Source organism: Triturus cristatus, chromosome 8 (genome assembly GCF_964204655.1).
Source record: "Triturus cristatus chromosome 8, aTriCri1.1, whole genome shotgun sequence".
Taxonomy (NCBI): domain Eukaryota; kingdom Metazoa; phylum Chordata; class Amphibia; order Caudata; family Salamandridae; genus Triturus; species Triturus cristatus.
Genome location: NC_140591.1, coordinates 1662967003 through 1662988742, shown reverse-complemented (window position 1 = coordinate 1662988742; position 21740 = coordinate 1662967003). Strand labels below are relative to the sequence as shown.

The following is a 21740-nucleotide window of genomic DNA, read 5'->3' as shown; positions in this document are numbered from 1 at the left end:
GCCAACAATCTTGGAAGATTCATTCTGAAGATCACTAATTCGTTGCTCAGCTTCCACAACTTGAGATTCCATGAAAGACAACTTTGTATCTAAATTCTGAATCCTCACATTAGTTTTTTCTGTAAAGTGTTGTAGAGCCCATATTTCCTCTAAAAAACATCCATAGATATGGGGAAAGACAATTTACCAGGTGAGGGAGGATCTTGTTTAAGGCGTTTAGTAGAACCTGCTTGTTGAGGCTTGACAGCAGAATGAAGTTTAGGAGCGATGGCAGGCATGTTTGCAGATGACGAATAAGTTGCCATTGATTTAATTATTTGTTGTGCAGTACAGTCAAAATGATGAGCAACGTGTGAATTATGAGTGAGTTAATGCTTCCTCAGCCTCCTCATATATGAACGAGCAATATCAAAGTGGAGATATAGTCCCACCACCACAAATATTTAAGTCCTATGCATTTTGAGAGAATTCAGAATATCAAGGCACAAATATTTAATGATCTGAGCTCAGCAATGGGTGTGGTAAAATGCAAGTATCCTGAAATAGTAATATTAAAGTGATGTAGGCATGATCGTTGAAGGAAGGCTGAAAGAGTGCAGCCTGAAATATCAGTCAAAATTAGCAGCTAGCCAGTAATAGGCAGGAGCAGTGTTGTGATAAAGCCAAACCTCTATGTTGAAATATGAAGAACATGCTGGTGATAAGATGCAGAAATGCCTCCTTAGAAAGAAGAGAATCTCCATCACGGGGCCTGTGAGCGTCAATATCAGTGTCTCTGCAAAGAAGAATATGGCTGCTGCAATACTGAGGTGAGGCACGCATGACGTATAAAAGAAATGCACCGTAAATAGGCCAGCAGGCAACACAAGGAGTCAGGCGTTATGGCCCCTAGTTCTTGAAAAAGGTTCTGCTACAGTGGCTGGGCATCAGAAAGGCAGTCGGAGAGAACCTGAAACAAAGCTATTGTGGCATGGCTCAGAATAACCTCAACCCGCGGCCATTCTTCTTGCCTTCAAAGCCATGCCCTCTCTTCTCTACTCTCTCTTGATCTTTTTCATTTTATGCCTACAAAGACAGAGGTAGCATTTCACTACCATTAGAGTCTCCAGCAGTGCAATCAGTGGAGCGCATTGTAATGAAGTATTTATTCATTGTTGACCACGGGGCCTCAACATTCTCTGAAATAGCGGTCAATATGTCTTTGCTCTTCTTTCTTCTTAAGCCTCTTCTTTCTGTTGCAGGTCCCAATCTCCATCTGCAGTGAGAGCTGCCCACCTGGGTACAGAAAGGCTGCCAGAGAGGCGGAGCCTGTGTGCTGCTTCGACTGCATCCCCTGTTCTCAAGGGGAAATCAGCATTGGTACAGGTGGGTTTCTATTTCACATTTTCCCTCTATTTCTTTCATTGCTTTTACTAGTGTTTTAGTGTTAACAACTCTAGCATAACACATAGAGATAGGAGTATTAAATACCCTCTGTGCTACCCTACCCGACAAAAGTCATGGAAAAGATTATAAACAAATACCTTAGCACCCACTACAATACAGAGGCCAACCACAGTACAGAGACCGCAATCATAGCTGCCATGGACAACATCAGGATGATTGTGGACAGAGGTAACACTGCAGCCCTTGTACTATATCCTTCTGCAGCCTTTGACACTGTCTCCCACCCCATCCTTGTAATGACTACATGAAGCCAGCATCCAGTGTCCCACACTTTGCTAGATTTGCTCCTTCCTGACAGGCAGCTCCCAGTCCATTAACCTGGCCCCCTTCACATTGGATGCAGTCAAACTCTTCTCCAAGTATCTTCACTGAGTCTGACTCAATTCTTACATGATTCCACTAATGAGCATCATCCACGCCCACACAATCAACATCATATCCTGTTCTGGCGACACCCAGCTCATACTCTACCTGACAAGATGCCGAACATCCAGGTCAATTTCTTCACCTGTATGAACGAAGTTATCAGATAAATGAAAGCCAACTGGCTCAAGCTCAACACAGACAAGACAAAAGTAGTAATCTTCAGCAAAGACACCTCATTCTGGGATTCCACCTGGTGTCCTGCCGACCTCTGGCCTACACCCCTTTAGGGAACCCATGCAAAGAAGCTCAGAACAGTAATCGACCCTAACTCATTATGACTGTCCAAGTAAATGCAGTCTCTGACTCTTGTTTCAACATACTCAAAATGCTCAAGAAGTTCTTCAAATGGCTCCCCACCAACACTCGCAGAACCATCACCCAAGCCCTCATCACCAGCAAGTTGGACTACAGCAACTTAGTCTATGCTGGATTCAACACTCAACTGACCAGAAGACTCCGGACCATGCAAAATTCAGCTGCCGGGTAAACCCTGAACCATCCACACTGCACTCATATCACCCCACTCAAAGATAAACACTCTTCAAATTCCTCAGGCATTCATACAAAACCTTACAAAACATTTGCCCCATGTACCTCACCAATCACATAAACTACCACAAACATATCAGACAGCTCTGCTGAGCTGGACTCCTAATCACACATACCCCTGCATACCAAGAACCACATCTGATGTTCACGCTTTATCTTACCTCGCTCCTAAAGACTGGAATAAGAAGCCCCTCCACATCAGAGCCTCCTCCTCAATTCTTGAATTCTTCAAGAATCTGAAGACCTGGCTCTTTGCCTTGTCCCGATCCGGTTCTCGCCTCCTACAGCTCCAGCTTCAGCACCAGGATACTGTCCCGGGTGAATTACGCTGTATATAAATACACAATATATAAGAGAACAGAACATGACATAACATAGCATAACACAACATATGATTCTTAATCATACATTTGAGATGAAATCCAAATTTTATTTAGCATTCTATATTCTCCCCCAAAAAATCAAATTTCTGCAATTTCACAATGCATTTGTTTTCCATATATTGCAACCATTATATATTTGGTATTTCTGCATACATAACAAAAGTCTGTCTTACAGGTGTATTGTATAATTGGTCCTCGTTAGTAGGTTAAGTGTTTATGTCAGACATACACATCTTTTTCACTAAATAAACATAATAAATTAAAATGTACCAAATCGCATCTAGACCCATAGTCGAAATGCCTGAAATGCAATACTTTTTATATTAGAAAAAGAAAGAGCATTATGAATGGCTGCACACACTGACTTGGCAGAATTTGAAGAACTATAGAAATAATATTTAAACTATTCATAGTAATGTATTCAGATTTTACTAACTATTCAGATAATAAATTAAAAGCTGCCCTTAGGATTTTAATGGCAGGACCTATGATACGTGTTTTGTGTGTTATGGTGTGATACTTAAACTCCATTAAAATACAAATATTTATTAAATAAATTTCAGCTTCAGTTGATTAAGTCCTTGATGTACAGTACAATAGATATTACAAATTGCTCTTCCTTTGGATTCCCATTACTTGAAACTATTGCTCATACTCTGTCAGATTTCAATGCATAATTTAAGACTGGCTTCTCTCCACTGCCGAAAAATATTTTATTGACTATGTTGCTGAAGAAGCCCAACTTTCAACATGCTTACGGATGAAACATCGAACTCCTTTTTAATATTCCCTGTTCTGGGAAACATCTAAGGTGTCCTCATAACTACAAGAGGCCCAAAGTTAGTTGCAATGCTGAGCCAGATGGGCTTCGAAGGGAACTGGTTGGTGCTGATTCTTGTCCACTCAATTGCATTTGACACAGTTGAACATGCCATCATCTCTCCATCACACTGGCAATAGAGGCCAGGCAGCTGCTTGGGTTCATATCTTGATTGCTCCACACACTTAGGTGGTTCAACTTCCCCCATACACCTCAAATTCTATTCTACTGTACCATGCTATTCCCATATGTTCTTCCTACCTCCAGTTCAGTAACCTCAAGAAGCCGGTATCCCATTCTGGAACCCATACACATACAAAATCGAACAGGAAACAATATAAGTAATGCATTGCATTACAACACATCTTTCCTCTGAAAGGAAGAGAAAGGAGAAGAGAAAAAAAGCAAAGAAACAAAAAAACAATGTTAATAGAACAGTGACAGAACAAATTATTTTAAATAAGTACCACATGCTTAATAGGCCCGAATTCTATACACAGACATAATCTTCAGACCTCTTAGGTTTGGTTATGACCCTTCTATGGTGCCGATTACGATCCGTTAAAAACCGCGTACGAACCGTCGGTCGGAGCGAATTCCCCGTCCGACTCGTACCCGGTTGTAAAACTTTACAAACATGGAATTACGATTCGCACGGAAACACCATTTCCGTACGAATCGTAAAAAACACCGACCGACGAAAATATACATACGAATGTGATCCGGGAATGCTGCGACGTGACGTCGGGACGCTTTCAGGCAGCGTTTCACGAACCAGGAATTACGATTCGAACCGACAGCAGTCCGGACGGCAATATTTTCACGGCACCCAAAAAGTGCCGCAAAAGCGAAGTACGGCGCGAATCGACCAGAGTAGGTGGCCCGGTACGCGCCGACCCCCCCCCCAGCCCACGTAGGTACGCGCCGACCCCCCCCCAGCCCCCGTAGGTACGCGCCAACCCCCCCCCCCAGCCCCCGTAGGTACGCGCCGACCCCCCCCCCCAGCCCCCGTAGGTACGGGCCGACCCCCCCCAGCCCCCGTAGGTACGCGCCGACCCCCCCCAGCCCCCGTAGGTACGCACCGACCCCCCCCCCCAGCCCCCGTAGGTACGGGCCGACCCCCCCCAGCCCCCGTAGGTACGCGCCGACCCCCCCCAGCCCCCGTAGGTACGCGCCGACCCCCCCCCAGCCCCCGTAGGTACGCGCCGACCCCCCCTGTGTGTACACCCGTGTACGGTGCGTACCCCCCGTGTACGCTCGAGTCGTACCCCCACCCGTGTATGTACGGTGCGTACCCCCCCGTGTACGCTCGAGTCGGACCCCCCCGTGTACGCTCGAGTCGGACCCCCCGTGTACGCTCGAGTCGAACCCCCACCCGTGTATGTACGGTGCGTACCCCCCCGTGTACGCTCGAGTCGGACCCCCCCGTGTACGCTCGAGTCGGACCCCCCCGTGTACGCTCGAGTCGGACCCCCCCGTGTACGCTCGAGTCGAACCCCCACCCGTGTATGTACGGTGCGTACCCCCCCGTGTACGCTCGAGTCGGACCCCCCCGTGTACGCTCGAGTCGGACCCCCCCGTGTACGCTCGAGTCGAACCCCCACCCGTGTATGTACGGTGCGTACCCCCCCGTGTACGCTCGAGTCGGACCCCCCCGTGTACGCTCGAGTCGGACTGGGGGTACGCACCGTACATACACGGGTGGGGGTACGACTCGAGCGTACACGGGGGGGTCCGACTCGAGCGTACACGGGGGGGTCCGACTCGAGCGTACACGGGGGGGTACGCACCGTACATACACGGGTGGGGGTACGACTCGAGCGTACACGGGGGGGTCCGACTCGAGCGTACACGGGGGGGTCCGACTCGAGCGTACACAGGGGGTCCGACTCGAGCGTACACGGGGGGGGTCCGACTCGAGCGTACACGGGGGGTACGCACCGTACATACACGGGTGGGGGTACGACTCGAGCGTACACGGGGGGTACGCACCGTACACGGGTGTACACACAGGGGGGGTCGGCGCGTACCTACGGGGGCTGGGGGGGGGGTCGGCGCGTACCTACGGGGGCTGGGGGGGGTCGGCGCGTACCTACGGGGGCTGGGGGGGGTCGGCCCGTACCTACGGGGGCTGGGGGGGGGGTCGGCGCGTACCTACGGGGGCTGGGGGGGGTCGGCGCGTACCTACGGGGGCTGGGGGGGGTCGGCCCGTACCTACGGGGGCTGGGGGGGGGGGTCGGCGCGTACCTACGTGGGCTGGGGGGTACGGCACGTACCGGGCACCTGTTTGGACGTCTCCATGGTTGTTATGGGAGTTCGGTGCGGACGGTCTTTTCACCATACGGTTGTACATTCGGACGCCCGGGATGGATCGTGATTCCCCGGTCGGAGTTCACCTTTCACGTTTGTACGGTGAATCGTACGAGGACGTGTCGGACACATTTTCCGACCCGAGGACGTGTGGGGAAATATTCCCAGTGCGGTTCGTATGGACTTTTTACCATGCGAATCGTGATTGCCAGTTCGTACGGCACTTGTACGATTCGTACGGTAAAAAGACCCGATACGAGTCGTACGGGGACATTTTTTACCGGATCGTGATCGGCACCTATATCTTCCAGAAGGATTCTGATGTTTTCTTTTAGACTGACAAGCTTTGGTGTTATACAGTTTAACTTACCCTGGGCACAAGCTATCTTCAACATTGCCTATTCCTTTGATTACATTATCATTGGAAACATCTGTATCGCCTTCTTCATCCCTTCTCCCTTAATCAAGATTAAGGGTCGACTCCTGAGGCGGAAGCCGGGAGAAAGATCATTTGCATTTTTAAAACTTGTGTGTCACTGAATAACTTGTTTATTTTAAAATTACTGTCACTGATTACTTGTGTGTCCAAACCACTTACCGGACAGAACTGCCGTGCACTCAGCAGAGCCAGCGCTGACGTCACACGCGTTCTCCCCCTCGCGACCTCCCGCCACGAGCGGAGGCCACGCCCCTTTTTCAGACCACGCCCCCAACAAACAAACACTCGCGCACACAAAAGCGCCGTGATCTGTGCTCTCGCAAAGATTAAGGGTCGACTCCTGAGGCGGAAGCCGGGAGAAAGATCATTTGCATTTTTAAAACTTGTGTGTCACTGAATAACTTGTTTATTTTAAAATTACTGTCACTGATTACTTGTGTGTCCAAACCACTTACCGGACAGAACTGCCGTGCACTCAGCGGAGCCAGCGCTGACGTCACACGCGTTCTCCCCCTCGCGACCTCCCGCCACGAGCGGAGGCCACGCCCCTTTTTCAGGCCACGCCCTCTATCCCACAACTCCAGGGCACTATAAAGTATGTGCAACCCCCGGTCGCGCAGCGGGCGAGCGCAGCGGGCGCGACGATTGCGCACCGAAGGCGCGCTTAAGGCAAGCCCGTCTGCGCCCGTCCGCGACTGGACGGGACTAGGGGCTATACCCCCTACAGGTTCCAGCCCAGCCATGGCTGATACCATTCGCTATAACCGCAACGAACTGCTAGCTCTTAACAAAACAACCATAGCGGTCAAACCGCTCCCATGCATCCTATGGACCTATCTCATGCCGCTCATGCCGATGGGCTAGCATGGGCCAACTCCCAACAGATCATCACACACTCTCCACCAGTTACCAGCGGGAACTAAAATGCCTATATTTCAATGCCAGATCTCTACCCAAACATGCTTTAGACATCTGGGACATATTAACATCTAAGAGCCCGGATCTGGTTTTTGTCACTGAAACATGGCTAACCGACGCCAGTGCTCCAGACCTGGCCAATGCCCTCCCCCCTGAATATAAAATAATCACACAAAACAGACAAGGCAAAAAGAAAGGAGGTGGAGTCGCCGTGATTTTCAGGGACCACCTAACATGTCTCACGGATACAATTACTGTGTATCCCGAACATGAGCTACTATCATTTAAAATTCTCGCAGAGAATTTTATCATATTAGCAGGTGCAGTCGTCTATAATCCGCCAGGACAACAAACCAGCGTTAGCGCCAAACTACTGAACCAGCTGCTCCCATCGTGCTTGAAACACAAAAATTACATGGTCATTGGAGACTTCAACGTCCATTACGAAAACACCGATGCCCCTGGATCAACACAGCTAAAGTACGACATGGAAATCCTGCAACTTAAACAGCTGGTCGAGGGCCCTACGCACATAGCAGGGCATACCCTGGATCTCCTTTTTACTAACATTGAGTCGACCTGCATTAAAGAAATCCTCCCCCTGTCCTGGTCCGATCACTCCATGCTTTCATTCTCTTTTAAACTCCCCGGTAAACCCGCAAAGACTAGACTTACCCCCATCACCACCAACAGAGCCTGGAGACTCCAACTTCCAAAATCACTTCCGTGAAATAGAAGTCTCCCTACCAGACGATTCACCTATTTGTAACAACGTCGTTTTGCTAGAAACCGGCATCCGCCAAACGCTGGACAAACTAGCACCTCCGCGGGAAATAAGGACAAAAACATCCACCAATGAAAAATGGTACACCCCCATCCTTAAAAGCCTTAAAAGGGAATGTCAAAAAATAGAACACCAATGGAGACAAACTAAAGACTCCGAAACCAGAGCTAACTACATCACTAAGCGGAGACAATACATCTCTGCCATTCGAGATTCAAAAAAAGCATTCTTCACACAACGAATTTACGATAATCACAACTCCGCTAAAGAGCTGTTCAAAATCGTAAAAGAGCTTAGCAATCCATCCAGTACCTCACAAACCCTCACCCCCTCAACTGAGGCATGCGAACGGATTAGCACCTTCTTTTCTGAAAAGATCAACAAAATTTATTCTACCTTTACCTCCTCCCATATCATTACCCCATCCGACAGCCCTGACGAAAACTCGCCTACATCCGACAAAGATAACGTCTATCTAGACGCAGGCAACTCCCCATGCCTAACCAACTTCCAACCACTCTCCGAAGAGGAGGTGTTAGCGGTTCTCAAAACAATTAAATCCGGTTCTCCTGCAGACCCTTGCCCACATTTTGTATTTTCAGAAATCGTACCAACACTCTGCCCCCTCATCACCAAACTTTTTAATCAGTCCCTCACCTCTGCGTCCTTTCCAGAATCCTGGAAACACGCATCTGTAACCCCCCTCTTGAAGAAAGCCGGATCCGACATCCTTAACCCAGAGAACTACAGGCCAATTTCCCAGCTCCCCTACCTCTCCAAGGCTTTGGAGAAAATGGTCAACTCACAACTGTCCAAATACTTGGAGGACAACTCACTCCTGGACCCCACCCAAACTGGCTTTAGAGCAATCAACAGCACCGAAGCAACGTTGCTGGCAGTGTCGGACAGTGTCAGATGCATCACAGACCAAGGAGGATCTGTGGCTCTGATACTGCTAGACCTGTCAGCGGCGTTTGACACGGTATCGCACGAATGCCTACTAAAAACCCTCCAGAGTAAAGGAATACAAGCCACAGCGTTAAAATGGATCAAATCATTTTTAAGTAACCGCACCCAAGCAGTGCATATGGCTCAATTCCATTCACAACCCCGTCCCATTGGCTGTGGGGTCCCACAAGGGTCCTCACTAAGCCCCACTCTCTTTAATGTCTATGTCTCATCTCTAGCCGACATTGGAAGAAAGTGGGGCATCGGCATATGTTCATATGCCGACGACACACAGCTGATAGTGACTATGGACGAAGGGTTGGAAACAACTAAGAAAAAACTACATAGCTGTCTCTCCGAAATGGCAGAATGGATGAGCAACCATTGCCTTAAACTCAATGCCGGAAAATCTGAAATATTACTGTTCGGAGGAGCCAAACTATCATGGAACGATACGTGGTGGCCATCGTCACTGGGAACAGCCCCCACCCCAAAACAGTACGCCAGAAACCTTGGCATCATGATGGACGACGCACTGTCCATGAAAGACCACGTACGCATACTCTGGGGCAAAGGCTTTGCAATCTTGAAACTCCTGGCCAAAATCTTCTCTTGGATCCCATTGGACTGCCGCCGCACAATCACCCAGGCCCTTCTGGTCAGCCGCCTGGATTATGGCAATGCCTTATTCGAAGGGATGAATGAGCAACTGTTCTCCCGCCTACAGGTCTTACAAAACCAGGCAGCCAAATTGGTATGCAACAAAGGCAAACGAGATTCGGCATCCGCATGCCTAAGAAAACTCCACTGGCTACCAATGCGTCAACGAGCCACCTTCAAAATACTTTGTCACGCGCATAAAGCCCTCCACAAAACTGGCCCTACAATCCTGCAAGGTAAAATCGAATTCTATATTCCAAACAGGAACCTAAGGTCCAATAACTCAGCCCTGGCAAAACCTAAGCGCATTTTCAGGGCAAGGACAGGTGGACGAGCCTTTTAACATCTGGCGGCCAAAAGATGGAACGAGCTACCCATGGATCTTAGACACACTACAAACCTTCTACAGTTCCGGCAAAAACTAAAAACCCACCTCTTTCCAAAAAACTAACTCCCTCTGCATAAATCTCAATAGTCCCCCTTTTTCTTATAGCGCCGTGATATCCTATGGATGAGTGTCGCGCTTTATAAATACCAGAAATAAATCCATCTAATCATAATTCCGTTTGTCCCTTATCCTCTATTCAGTCGAGCTTCTACACGTAGATACTTTACTCATATACCATGGTTTTCCATCACTCAAAATCACAGAATTGCGTAATATTTTGCACTCTTTCAAAGGTACAGAAAAGTTGCTTTCTCTTTTACACACTCTCCTTTACCTTCTTACTCCAACCCAATCACCACACTTCTACGATATATCTCTGGTTCCTAGCTTATTGCCATACCAAGGGGCATATTTACAAGGGCTTTATCTCCGCTTTTTTGGCTTACAAAGCCAAAAAATGCGAGATAAAACCAGCGTCCTATTTACAAGAGGGTGCTGACATGCATAAAAATGTATGCACACCCGTCAGCATGTATGTACACCCGTGTACGTTCGAGTCGTACCCCCACCCGTGTATGTACACCCGTGTACGTGTCGTACCCCCCGTGTATGTACACCCGTGTACGTGTCGAACCCCCCGTGTATGTACACCTGTGTACGTTCGAGTCGTACCCCCACCCGTGTATGTACACCCGTGTACGTGTCGTACCCCCCCGTGTATGTACACCCGTGTACGTGTCGAACCCCCCGTGTATGTACACGGGTGGGGGTACGACTCGAACGTACACGGGTGTACATACACGGGGGGTTCGACACGTACATGGGTGTACATACACGGGGGGTACGACACGTACGTACGGGGGTTGGGGAGGGTCGGCGCGTACGTACGGGGGCTGGGGGGGTCAGCGCGTACATACGGGGGCTGGGGGGGGTTCGGCGCATATGCGGGCACATGTCTCCATGGTTGCTATGGGAGTTCGGGGCGGACGGTGTTTTTTCCATACGGTTGTGACATCAGACGCACGGGATGGATCGTAATTCTGCGGTCGGACTTCACTTTTCACGTTTGTACGGTAAATCGTCCGTGGATGTGTCGGACACATTTTCCGACCTGAAGACGTGTGGGGAATAATTCCCAATGAGATTCGTATGGACTTTTTCCCATGCGAATCGTAATTGGCAGTTTGTACGGCACTTGTACGATTCGTACGGTAAAAAGACCGGATACGAGTCGTACGGGGAATTTTTTTACCAGATCGTAATCGGCACCATAATGTTCTTCATTTAACCCGTTTCTTATTTCCCAGCAAATGTTTTAATTTTTGTCCAAGTGTTTTTTCCCTGGCCGACCTTTGTTCATGAATTTCTAAAAAGTGTGTATAGACATATCCTTGCTCATACATTCCTTCAATTTATTCATCTGAATATACATTTTTCCTTCATTAAATAATCCATGCTTGATAAAAAAAGCAATTCATTATTCTCACGTAATGGTATCCTACTGAGGAAATCTCTATTTTTCACTCCAGGTTAATAATTCATGAAAATCTTGGTGAATCATTTTGTAAACACACTGTTGTTAGAACTGTGGTCATAGGTTTGAGATCCTATCCTAATTGTGAGGGAAATCCACATACAAATTGGTGGAGATTATCTTAAACCCATGCACATGCTAAAGTCTCTCTTTCAATTACTGAATACTTGTCTTCGACTGGGGAGAATTCATGTGAAGCACATGCTACCACCCGTTCTTTGCCCTATTCATCACACTGAGGTAGAACTGTCCCCAATCCTTTGTTACTTGCATCTGTTATCACAATGATTTTTGGAATCAACCCTTTTAATAAATGGTGCATTGCTGATTTCATTCTTTAAATTTGTAAAAACAGTTTGACAGTCTTTTTTCTGCAACATTTCTCACAAAAGGCTCATACGTCTTCCCTCACTATTAGAGCTGGGGCATTCTGATTAGCAACCACTAACTCCCACTTGGGTTTCATACCCCTCTCACTAATGGTGTGACCAAGATAGGTGAGTTCCTCTTGGGCAAATTTGCAATTGCTGAATTCAACAGTTAACCCCTTGTGCTTAAGTATTTCCAACACCTGTCTCAACTTATCATCATATTCACTTCTAGTTTTACCAATCACAAGGATGTCATTCTGGAACAATATTCTGGAACAATATTACTCCAGACAATCCACTGAAATGTTACTGAACTGTTACTCATGAGTCTTTGAAACATTGCTTTGGTGGAAGTTAGACCGAAGGGTACTTATGTGAATTGAAAACACCCAAATGGTGTAATGAATGTTGTTAGACTCCTACTATCAGGGTATGATGGTATCTGGTGGTATTACGATTATAAATATTGAGTAGAAAAACCAACATACATCATTGGTGGCAGCAAATATTTCATTAATCCTGAGAAGAGGATATTTATCATTCAACACCTAACCTTACTTGCCCATTGGGGCGCCATACCACCACCAAACGAAAAACCCACTGTGCAGACTCCACCTGTTCAATCACCATTTATCAATTTCCATAATTCTTGTGACACTTCCACTTTAATGGAAATCAGAAGGTATCAAACTTTATGCACATAGGGTTTAGCAGATGATTTCAGTTCAATTTTATGGATAAACTAATTAAGCAATCCCACTTTCCCCATAGACACCTCAGGGAACATTTCTAGTAATATCTTTCCAGAAACCATTAAATTCCTTCACCATACAAATGGGCTCCAGACAATTTGAATTAAAAATTAGTTTCAGCTTAGCATAGTCTGCCCATCCTAAAAATATATGATCCCTTCTTTGATAGATCCAAATTACAATTCACGTTCTGCCCTTAAATTAAAAGTCCAGTTCCCTGCAGCCGATAAATTCACTATTATCTCCAGTGTAGCTCTTTGCAACAGCATCAGGTTCTTCCAGATGCGTACCCAAAGTGACCTTCTATGCCACAAACAGAACACTTTTGGATTTTTGCAGGGCATTTCTTGTAGAATGCCAAGTGATCCAAAAGGCCACACCGTCTTGAACCTGTGGCCACTTGTTATTTCTCCAGCATATCTGTGGGTTCACCTCCCTATACGCATCTGTAATTGTTTTACAGCGCCTACTCTTAGAAGCTGAGACTTTATTGACTAATTTGGCTTCCTGCATTTCATCAATTACAGCTTTCGCACACCATGCAGTAAGTTCTGCTTTTCTTACTAGAGCCACCACCTCCTTCAGTGGTGGTTCACCATTAACCAACAGTTGGTCTTGTATATTAGGACTGCTAGCATGCATAATTATCTGGTCACTTATTAATTCCTCGTGCAATGTGCCAAATCAGCAAGTGATAGCAAGAGCATGAGAGGGCCAATCACACTCATCCACACTCACATTTCCCTTGCTTTCTTTGAAAAAATGTATGCCCATCCACAGCGACACAATCTACTGGTACAAATTGCATATCAAGGGCTTGCCATATAAATGCAAAAGTACTTCTTCCACCCTTGCCATTGCATTGAAAGTTCGCCCTTCACCAGTAATAAGGCTTGTGGGGTCCACAATTTTAAAGCATTCAAGTCATACATACTGTTAAATGTGAGTAACTATACAGTTCCAATATGTGTGTTTTGGAGATACTTTTGTCCCACCATGCAAATGTGGTTCTATGTCTACTGATGTGCCTAACACTGCCATCAAGTATCATACAAATGTCACACTGCTGAGCTGATGGGTAGATTTCACCCAATATTCACATTTTACTGCACTTCCTCAGCACAGCTCATAGCCGATATTGCGCAGTGCCAATAACCCTTCAGCGTGTGATTACGCATCTGGGGCTGCTACTGTTAACCTCATCCTTGTCGCCAAATCTGTTATAAAGACTTTACACACACTTCCAGGATCATATTGTGACTAGCTTTTATTGCATCCCCAGACACATCCACATATCAGTGTCCCTCCACCCGCCACCCTCAGACCCTCAATAGCCCCGGATTCAGTTCTGGAACCCACACACATACAAGATCTATCATAATGCTGTATAAGATATGTATTTCATTGCTACAATCTGAGGGCCCAATTCTCACAAGAATCGTAATTCTCTGCATACTGAAATTGATGCTTATACACAATAAGTATACTTTTAACCTCATTCACATGATTCTGTAGCGCATGTTATTGAAATGTATAGTTTTAGTAAGGTTTTTGACATTGGCCTATTTTGCCTATTATATTCATGTGCAACATGTGTGTATTATCTGCATAGCATAGCAACTACATGCTTAGTGTTATGGAATTATGAAAATGTCACTACAACGTTTTGTTCTCCTTCACTTGGCTATTTTATCATGTGATCTATTCTCATTCCAACACCCCAGTACAAATAAGGTCCAAACAAAATTAAAAAAATAGAGGTATTAAAATTGTTGTATGGAATTAATTAAAAGTAATTGAATTATATTTTAATAGGATGCATTGTTGTATTAATTTTAAATGCAAAAAAGAATATTAAATCATCTTCTAATTAAATAAATAAAAAAACGTTTCATAAAATTAAATAATGTATATTAAATAATTTGATTTATATTAACATTATTTCCAATAGGATTTATATTTAAGACACAACCTCAGTGATTTTCCATGGGAGCGTTTTGCAGAATCAGGGGTTGACCTTGACAGAGCTAGACTTAGAACTGTTTTTTTGGTACTAACTTACATTCATTAAGTTGGGTTTTTGAGTAACTTTAAGGCATCCCCTTAAATCAGTGGGGCTGGGGGATCTTTATGCCCAACCTGAACGTTGTGAAACCTTGAGTAAAATGAGATTAAAAAAGCTCTTTTTGGAGAAATGTGCATTAGATAGGTGGAATAGACATAAAGAAAAGTCACAGTAATTGTTTACAGTGCTATTTCTTCTATTTTACATAGACCATCTTTATATATTACTTTTGTAGAACATAATCACCACCATTTTATTTTGACAACATTCCACCTTAATTATGTGACATTAATGTTGGGCTATCCTGCATATGCTTTTTCTCTGAATCAATTGGAATGAAGCCCTTGTGAAGCATATAAAAACAATCAATTATACATATTTTATTCTTTTGCCAATTTTATATAAAGGGGAGAAAGAGATTTATTATCCCATTTTTAAAGAAATGTAGCCTCCGTAGCCATATTACAGCATTGTCCATCATACACCTAGAGACACCATATGTGTGTTTTGTAATAGCCTCCTTATTATTTGCAGCTGTAAAAACTCGTAGTTTAGCTATTCACTTCAGATGTAAACCTTTTTGATAGAAATAATGTTAAGTGATGTTTGTTAACTTTTTAGGATTTTATGAAAGAATATATGACTAGGAGGTTCTTTTATTTTAACTTTTTGAAATGTTATTTGTTCTGTGCACTTTTATGCATTTCTTCTTAGATGCAAATAAAGTTATTTGACTTGATTTAACTTGGGTAACTTTATGCTTGGGTTCTGTGAATAACCAAAAGTAATAAGGTTACTAAAAAGGTTACGAATAAAGTTACACATGTAAATAACTTACAAGTGTAACTTACGTTTGTGAACAGCTATGAAAGTTGGTACCTTAGCACAAACCAACTTTGACCAGTCCAGCCTTTGTGAATTAGGATTAGATTTTATGACTAGAGTTTTCCCATGTGTATTACAGTCTTACACACAGTAAAACATTTTGCCAATCCTGTCTTAAGTCTTCTGCATTCCAATATGTTTCTCTTCAATCAGTAGAATGTTTAAATATGCTAACTAGACCTACAATGAAAATATTAAAAGAATCTCCTATTCTCTTTTCAGATGCAGTACAGTGCCTAAAATGTCCTGACAGAGAATGGCCCAATTCAAGACACACCCAATGCATTGAAAAGTCTATTGAGTTTCTCTCTTACGAAGAGCCGCTGGGTGTAATACTTGCCATCTCTAGTTCCTTTATGGTTATCATCACTGCTTCCATCCTGAGTATCTTCATAAGGTATCAAGACACTCCTATTGTTAAAGCCAACAACCGTGAGCTCAGTTACCTGCTCCTTGTCTCACTCATGCTCTGCTTCCTCTGCTCCCTCATCTTCATTGGCCACCCTATAAGGCTCACCTGCATGCTCCGACAGACTGTCTTTGGGGTCATTTTTTCTATCAGTGTCTCCTCTGTTTTGGCCAAAACTGTGATTGTTGTCGTTGCCTTCAAGGCATCTCATCCCAGCAGCTCTGCCAGGAAGTGGCTGGGCTCAAAGACCCCGAGCTGTATAGTCTTCTTCTGCTCTCTGGTGCAAGTGTTTATCTGTGCAGTCTGGATGCTAAAGTCTCCCCCATTTCCGGAACTGAACATGATGTCATATAAAGAGAAGATCATCTTTGAATGTAATGAAGGAGACCCCATCTTCTTCTACTTCATGCTGGGATACATGGGCCTCCTGGCCATAATCAGCTTTATAGTGGCTTTTCTCTCAAGGAATCTGCCTGGAAGCTTCAACGAGGCCAAGCTGATCACCTTCAGTATGCTGGTGTTTGTCAGTGTGTGGATCTCCTTCATTCCGGCGTACCTGAGCACACGGGGGAAGTACATGGTGGCTGTAGAGGTGTTTGCCATCCTGTGCTCCAGTGCTGGGCTACTAGGCTGTATATTTTTTCCAAAGTGTTTTATTATTCTGTTGAGACCAGACATGAATACAAGGCTGAGCCTCGTGAGGAAATCACATTTTGACAATAGAATTGTTGAATGATGAATACACTTCTTTTATGCTATTCCTTCAGTTAGATATGCAGGAGCATGCATTATTGTTTACACTTTGTTGGCAAATGTTAAATGTTCATTTTGGATACTATAGAAACACACAGGTGTGTAGGTCCGAAAGGCAGTAGAAGTAATAGTATTAACATCTCTCCACAGAAAAATCAGACTGAGTACGAATGCTTTGTTTGCTGCTCATTGTTTCAAAATCCTTTGTTGCAACTGCCACCCCCTTCACTGCATTGCACCCAAAACCTGTCATTTAGTTGTGCAGGTGGTTGACAAAAACAATAAAAACATACTTTGTGGAACTCCATTCCCTTGTCATACTGCATAAAAATCAGCCATAATGTTGCTTTAATATCTTAAGAAGGCCTACCATTTTGTGACAGTAATAAGAAAAACCCTTAAAATGTGGCCGATGTAAACCATTCACTCTCTTTGACTGTAGCAGCAGGTATTTGCAGATTTTCCTTTTATTTCTTCTCCACCTGCATAAGCAGCATACTGCGTAGTTATGTTTGGCTTGTACCAAAGGCATCCTAGTGATGCTGAAATCTGTATCTGGACGAGGCCTCAGAGTAGTGATGTGGTGCTGATTTGGTATGCCGTACGCATGTGTGGAAACCTCATGACTAGTATTATTAGAATGTGCTAAAGTTGCACCAAGCAAAGAGTCAACATTGGGTGACAAACAGCTATGAACAATAGGGTATTCTAAATGCTTGCCTGCTCCTATATTCCTTCACCATGCAGAAGTAGAATAAAGTGAAAAAATACTGCTGCGTACATTGGGGCTCATTTAGGACCAAGTGATGCAATGCGCTGTATTCAAGGTATACAGCGCATTCCTGTCCTTTCCCATGCACTGGCACACAATTGGCTGCCTAGCACCCATGCAGGCGTTGCATGCAGAATTGTTTTTGTGCAGGAAAGGACACATTCCTGCACAAAAGCAATCCTGTGAGGCATATTCCTCTTTCACACACATAGAAAGAGGAAGAAACAAGGAGAAATAGAGATATTTCTCCTTATTCTGCCTCTCCTTGTAAGGAGTAAGATTTTGGAGCGTTCTTTTAAATCTGGAGAATGCAACAAAATCCATGGGAGTTGCATAGGAACCCCCATGCAATGCCCATGGAATGCCTTCCCAGGGTAGAGTAACACAATACAGCAATTTGTGCTGAGCTGCATTACTCCAGCTTTTTTAAGCTACTCAGAGCCACATAAAGTGGTTTCACCAATCTGACTTAGAGGTTTGCATCACATATGTACCACGTTGCGTGGTGCAAACATGACACAGCCCTCTCATAAATATGCCCCATTCTTATGAGAATCAGACAAATTTCTATCTTTTTTCCATACCTTTAAAATTTTCCACCCCACAACACTGGATCACCACATTGATATACAACATTTTAACCGCAGCTCACAGCAAATCCAGCAGGAGTCGAACATTGGGAGCCAAGCATGAGCGCCAGTACAGAGTGAGAAATGTGTTATGTTTTTCTCCTATGCTTTACAAAAAGAAGATTACAAGATGGCCTTGACTACCTTGACAGTTACAGACATAAATAAATCTGCATACAGCCAACTGAACAATGTACATCAGAAATCCAGTTACTGGACTACACCAGCCTGGTTTCAGATCTGGTCACAGGACAAAAACCTCCATGCTCAGATTACGGATGACTCTTTGCATGTATTGATGAAGGCAAATACTACATGCTAGTACTCTTTGATCTATTTGCAGCTTTCCCTAACATTGACTACCATGTTCTTAAACATACTTTATGCGAAAGGATAGAAAGTGAAGGACATTTTCTGAATTGGTTCATACTATTCCTAACAGAACACAGTGCATTTAAACTCGTGATCCCCTATTCCCTCACTGAGACGTACCACCTGGAGTACCACAAGAAGCTGTTTTGACCAGTCGATTATTCAGCTTCTTTGTTAGACCTGTGGATGAGTGGGAAATGCAGTTAGCAATTTCCACCCGTATGTGGATGATGCATAACTGTATTTCAAGATTGATAGTCTGGATGAAATTAACACAATCGCCCAATGCCTATGAGTGAGAGGCTGGCCTGGTACATGATGTACACTTATGTAAGTGGAGGCCTTGCACCAGTCTAGACAACCCTTATGGTGATTTTAGAGGTCTTAGGCAACCTTAGAAAGCTCTCTAAGTAGTAGTTGTGGAGAGCAGCCTTCAGGCTTAGTCCAGAAGAAGTGTAAAGCAGCTTGTTTTACCAGAATACAATCCTTTAGTATAGATTACATGAAAAGAACCACACCAAGTATTTATAAAAGTATGTATTTATTATATAATACTCTCTAGAATGTTTGACGTTTGACGTTACCTCACTATGTTTTCTTATGATGAGTTGCCCGCCCCCTGCTAGGCTCACTTGTAACGTCTAAACTCTCACCACATTTGAGAACAGCACCTTAACGCCTCCCATGACATCTAGTCTGCCTCTATTCTCTGGCCCCCAGTAAGACCGCCACAACACCCCTATGTCCAGCTTTTATGGGCCCCTTACTTAATGCTGTAGCTTAAACTTGTGAGGCCTCCCTGGACCCATGCTGTATCCCCGCCGCTGTTGACTCAGTCATTTTGAACTGAATCCTCTGCAGAAGTCATCTGCTGCCTCACTGACCGCATCCTCCATGCCGCTCCTTAAGCCTCCAAATTTGACTCTCCTATGAGCCCGCAGCTTTATGTACTTTTATTCTTTTTCCCTGCCTCTAATTATTTTGCCCCATTAAGTCCTACTCACCAAAATCTTTAGCTTTAGGGTTAGATGGTAACCTCTGCCCCATACTCGACTTTGTTTCCGCCAATGCCTGTTCTCAGGTTTGTGTAATGTTCAATGCTAGCACTAATTTCTTTGGGTCGCACAAATCTTGAACTTGCTAACTAGTCTTTCAGGATAACTTATCGCCTTCTTCTTTTTATTCTTTTTCACGGCCTTTAATCTGTATCCCTGTGTGACCTCTACTGTGTCCCTCCCTGCCAAAACGTTATGCGTTGTTGCTCAGTTTGCCTCCCTCTGCCTCACTCTTGAAGGTGTTCCTCCTCTAGTGCCTTAACTTAAGTTTTTATTATGATCAATGCTCACACTAATGTTTCTGCAATGTTTCTGCAATGTCTCCTCCAGGTCCCGATCTTAGGTTTGTAAACTGATCAAAACTCGCTCTAATTCCCCTCTCCCACTGGGGCTGCCAGGGACTAATACTTGCTGGGTTCCGCCCCACCATCTACCTACAATTTATGCCTCCCTCAGACACTGATCCAAAGGCTTGTTAACGATGCCCCTACACTAATTGCGCCTTACCTCCCTACCCCCCCTGGCTTTCACCGGTAACATATGGTTTACTTTACTCCTTACGACCCTACAACCTCTAAACTCCTCGAGATCCCTCCCCCTCCTTCATAATTTTCTTCATCGCAGCTTGCGACACTCCTTCGCAGCCATGGTTAGCACTACGAGTTTCCAACTTTGCAAGACTCCTATCTGGCGTTGTCTCCAAACGTCATTCTCCCTTATGGTCTCCGAAATTCATAAAAGGTTGTCTGTCCATCCTGCTACCTAACCCCTCCTCACTGTTATAAGGAAGTCTCTTCCTAACAATCCTCATGCCCCCACCTGCAATCCTCTGACATTTACCACACCCTCTTTCTCTCACTTTTACACCCTCGTCACGAAATCTCTCTCCACCCCTCCTACATTATTTTCCCCCTTCTTTCCTCAACCTCCTTCACCTCATTCCTTGTTTTCTTTTTCCCATTAATATCTCCATTCCACTCCTCCCCCACTTTTTCTTCCCCCTTTCCACCAACCAGTTTGTCCATCATGTCCCCCCTTAGTCCCTCCCCCACGTTCCGAACCAGCCCCACTACATCACCCCTTAACACCCCCTTCACCAGGCATGGCCCTAACTCTTGGTCCATTCCCTACCCTTCCAATCTCTCAAAAAATGCCAAGAATTTTTTTAAACATAAAGTACTTTTCCGGCATCCTGAAATCCTAATTGTAGACAACTACCACAGCCTCACGTCCCCCATAAAAACTAACTACATTTTCTACTCTAAACGCCCCTCCAAATGGAAGAGCCCTTCTCCTTCTCCCAATCACTACATCTAACAATATTCCCTACGGTTTCAAACTCTCTACTACTCCATCCTCCACCTTTCACGGCAAAATCTACATCTCCATCTTCAAAACTGGAAATATCCTCATTCAAACCTCTTAACACCACCTCAATATCTTTGAACAGCATTTCAGCACTCTGTCCCACTAACTGTCCTTACCTACTCCTCTCCCCTCTCTCCCCAAACCACTCCTAACCCTTCTCCTTCCCCCCAAGCTTCCCCCAGCCCGTCCCATTACATCCCCTTCTGACCCTACCCCCCTACCTGAACTCACCCCATGACCCTAATGCCAATGCTACCTCTCCGTTAACCCGTACACCCACTCTGCTCCCCTTATCACATCCTCTACCCCTTTAACTATCTCATCTCTCTCCAAGCCCGTCCCTCCCACACACAGCCAGATCTCCCCTCTCTCCACCCGCCAGGATCACCACACTCCCACTGCCGCAATGACCCTCTTGTCACCCCCTAGACCTCTCACCCTCACCGAACAACTCACCTCCACCCCTAACCAACCCCGATCTATCCCACCCACCCCCCCTGCTCCAACTACCTCCATCCCACTCCCCTCCTCCCAATGTCTGCCGGAACCTGCCATCCCCCAGGCTTCCCTCCCTCTCAGAACAACAGACCTCCAACCCGATCAACTCCGAAACCTCCCACCCTCCCCTACCCAAAATTCTTCCAATACGACCCAGTCCTCCCCACTCCCCAACCACCCTTCCTCACCCCCAGAGTCCCCCTCTC

At 45.3% G+C, this 21740-nt stretch overlaps 1 protein-coding gene across 1 annotated transcript in view; it reads left to right on the top strand.

The window, feature by feature from the left end:
- The window catches only part of LOC146808514 (vomeronasal type-2 receptor 26-like), a 53718-nt gene extending 33513 nt beyond the window's left edge, over positions 1 to 20205 (top strand). Inside the window, exons 4-6 of the mRNA XM_085623969.1 lie at positions 1242 to 1365; positions 15901 to 16776; positions 20072 to 20205. Coding sequence (XP_085480095.1) covers positions 1242 to 1365; positions 15901 to 16776; positions 20072 to 20205 — 1134 coding nt within the window. The remainder of the gene's footprint in view (positions 1 to 1241; positions 1366 to 15900; positions 16777 to 20071) is intronic.
- Positions 20206 to 21740: the final 1535 nt, after the last annotated feature.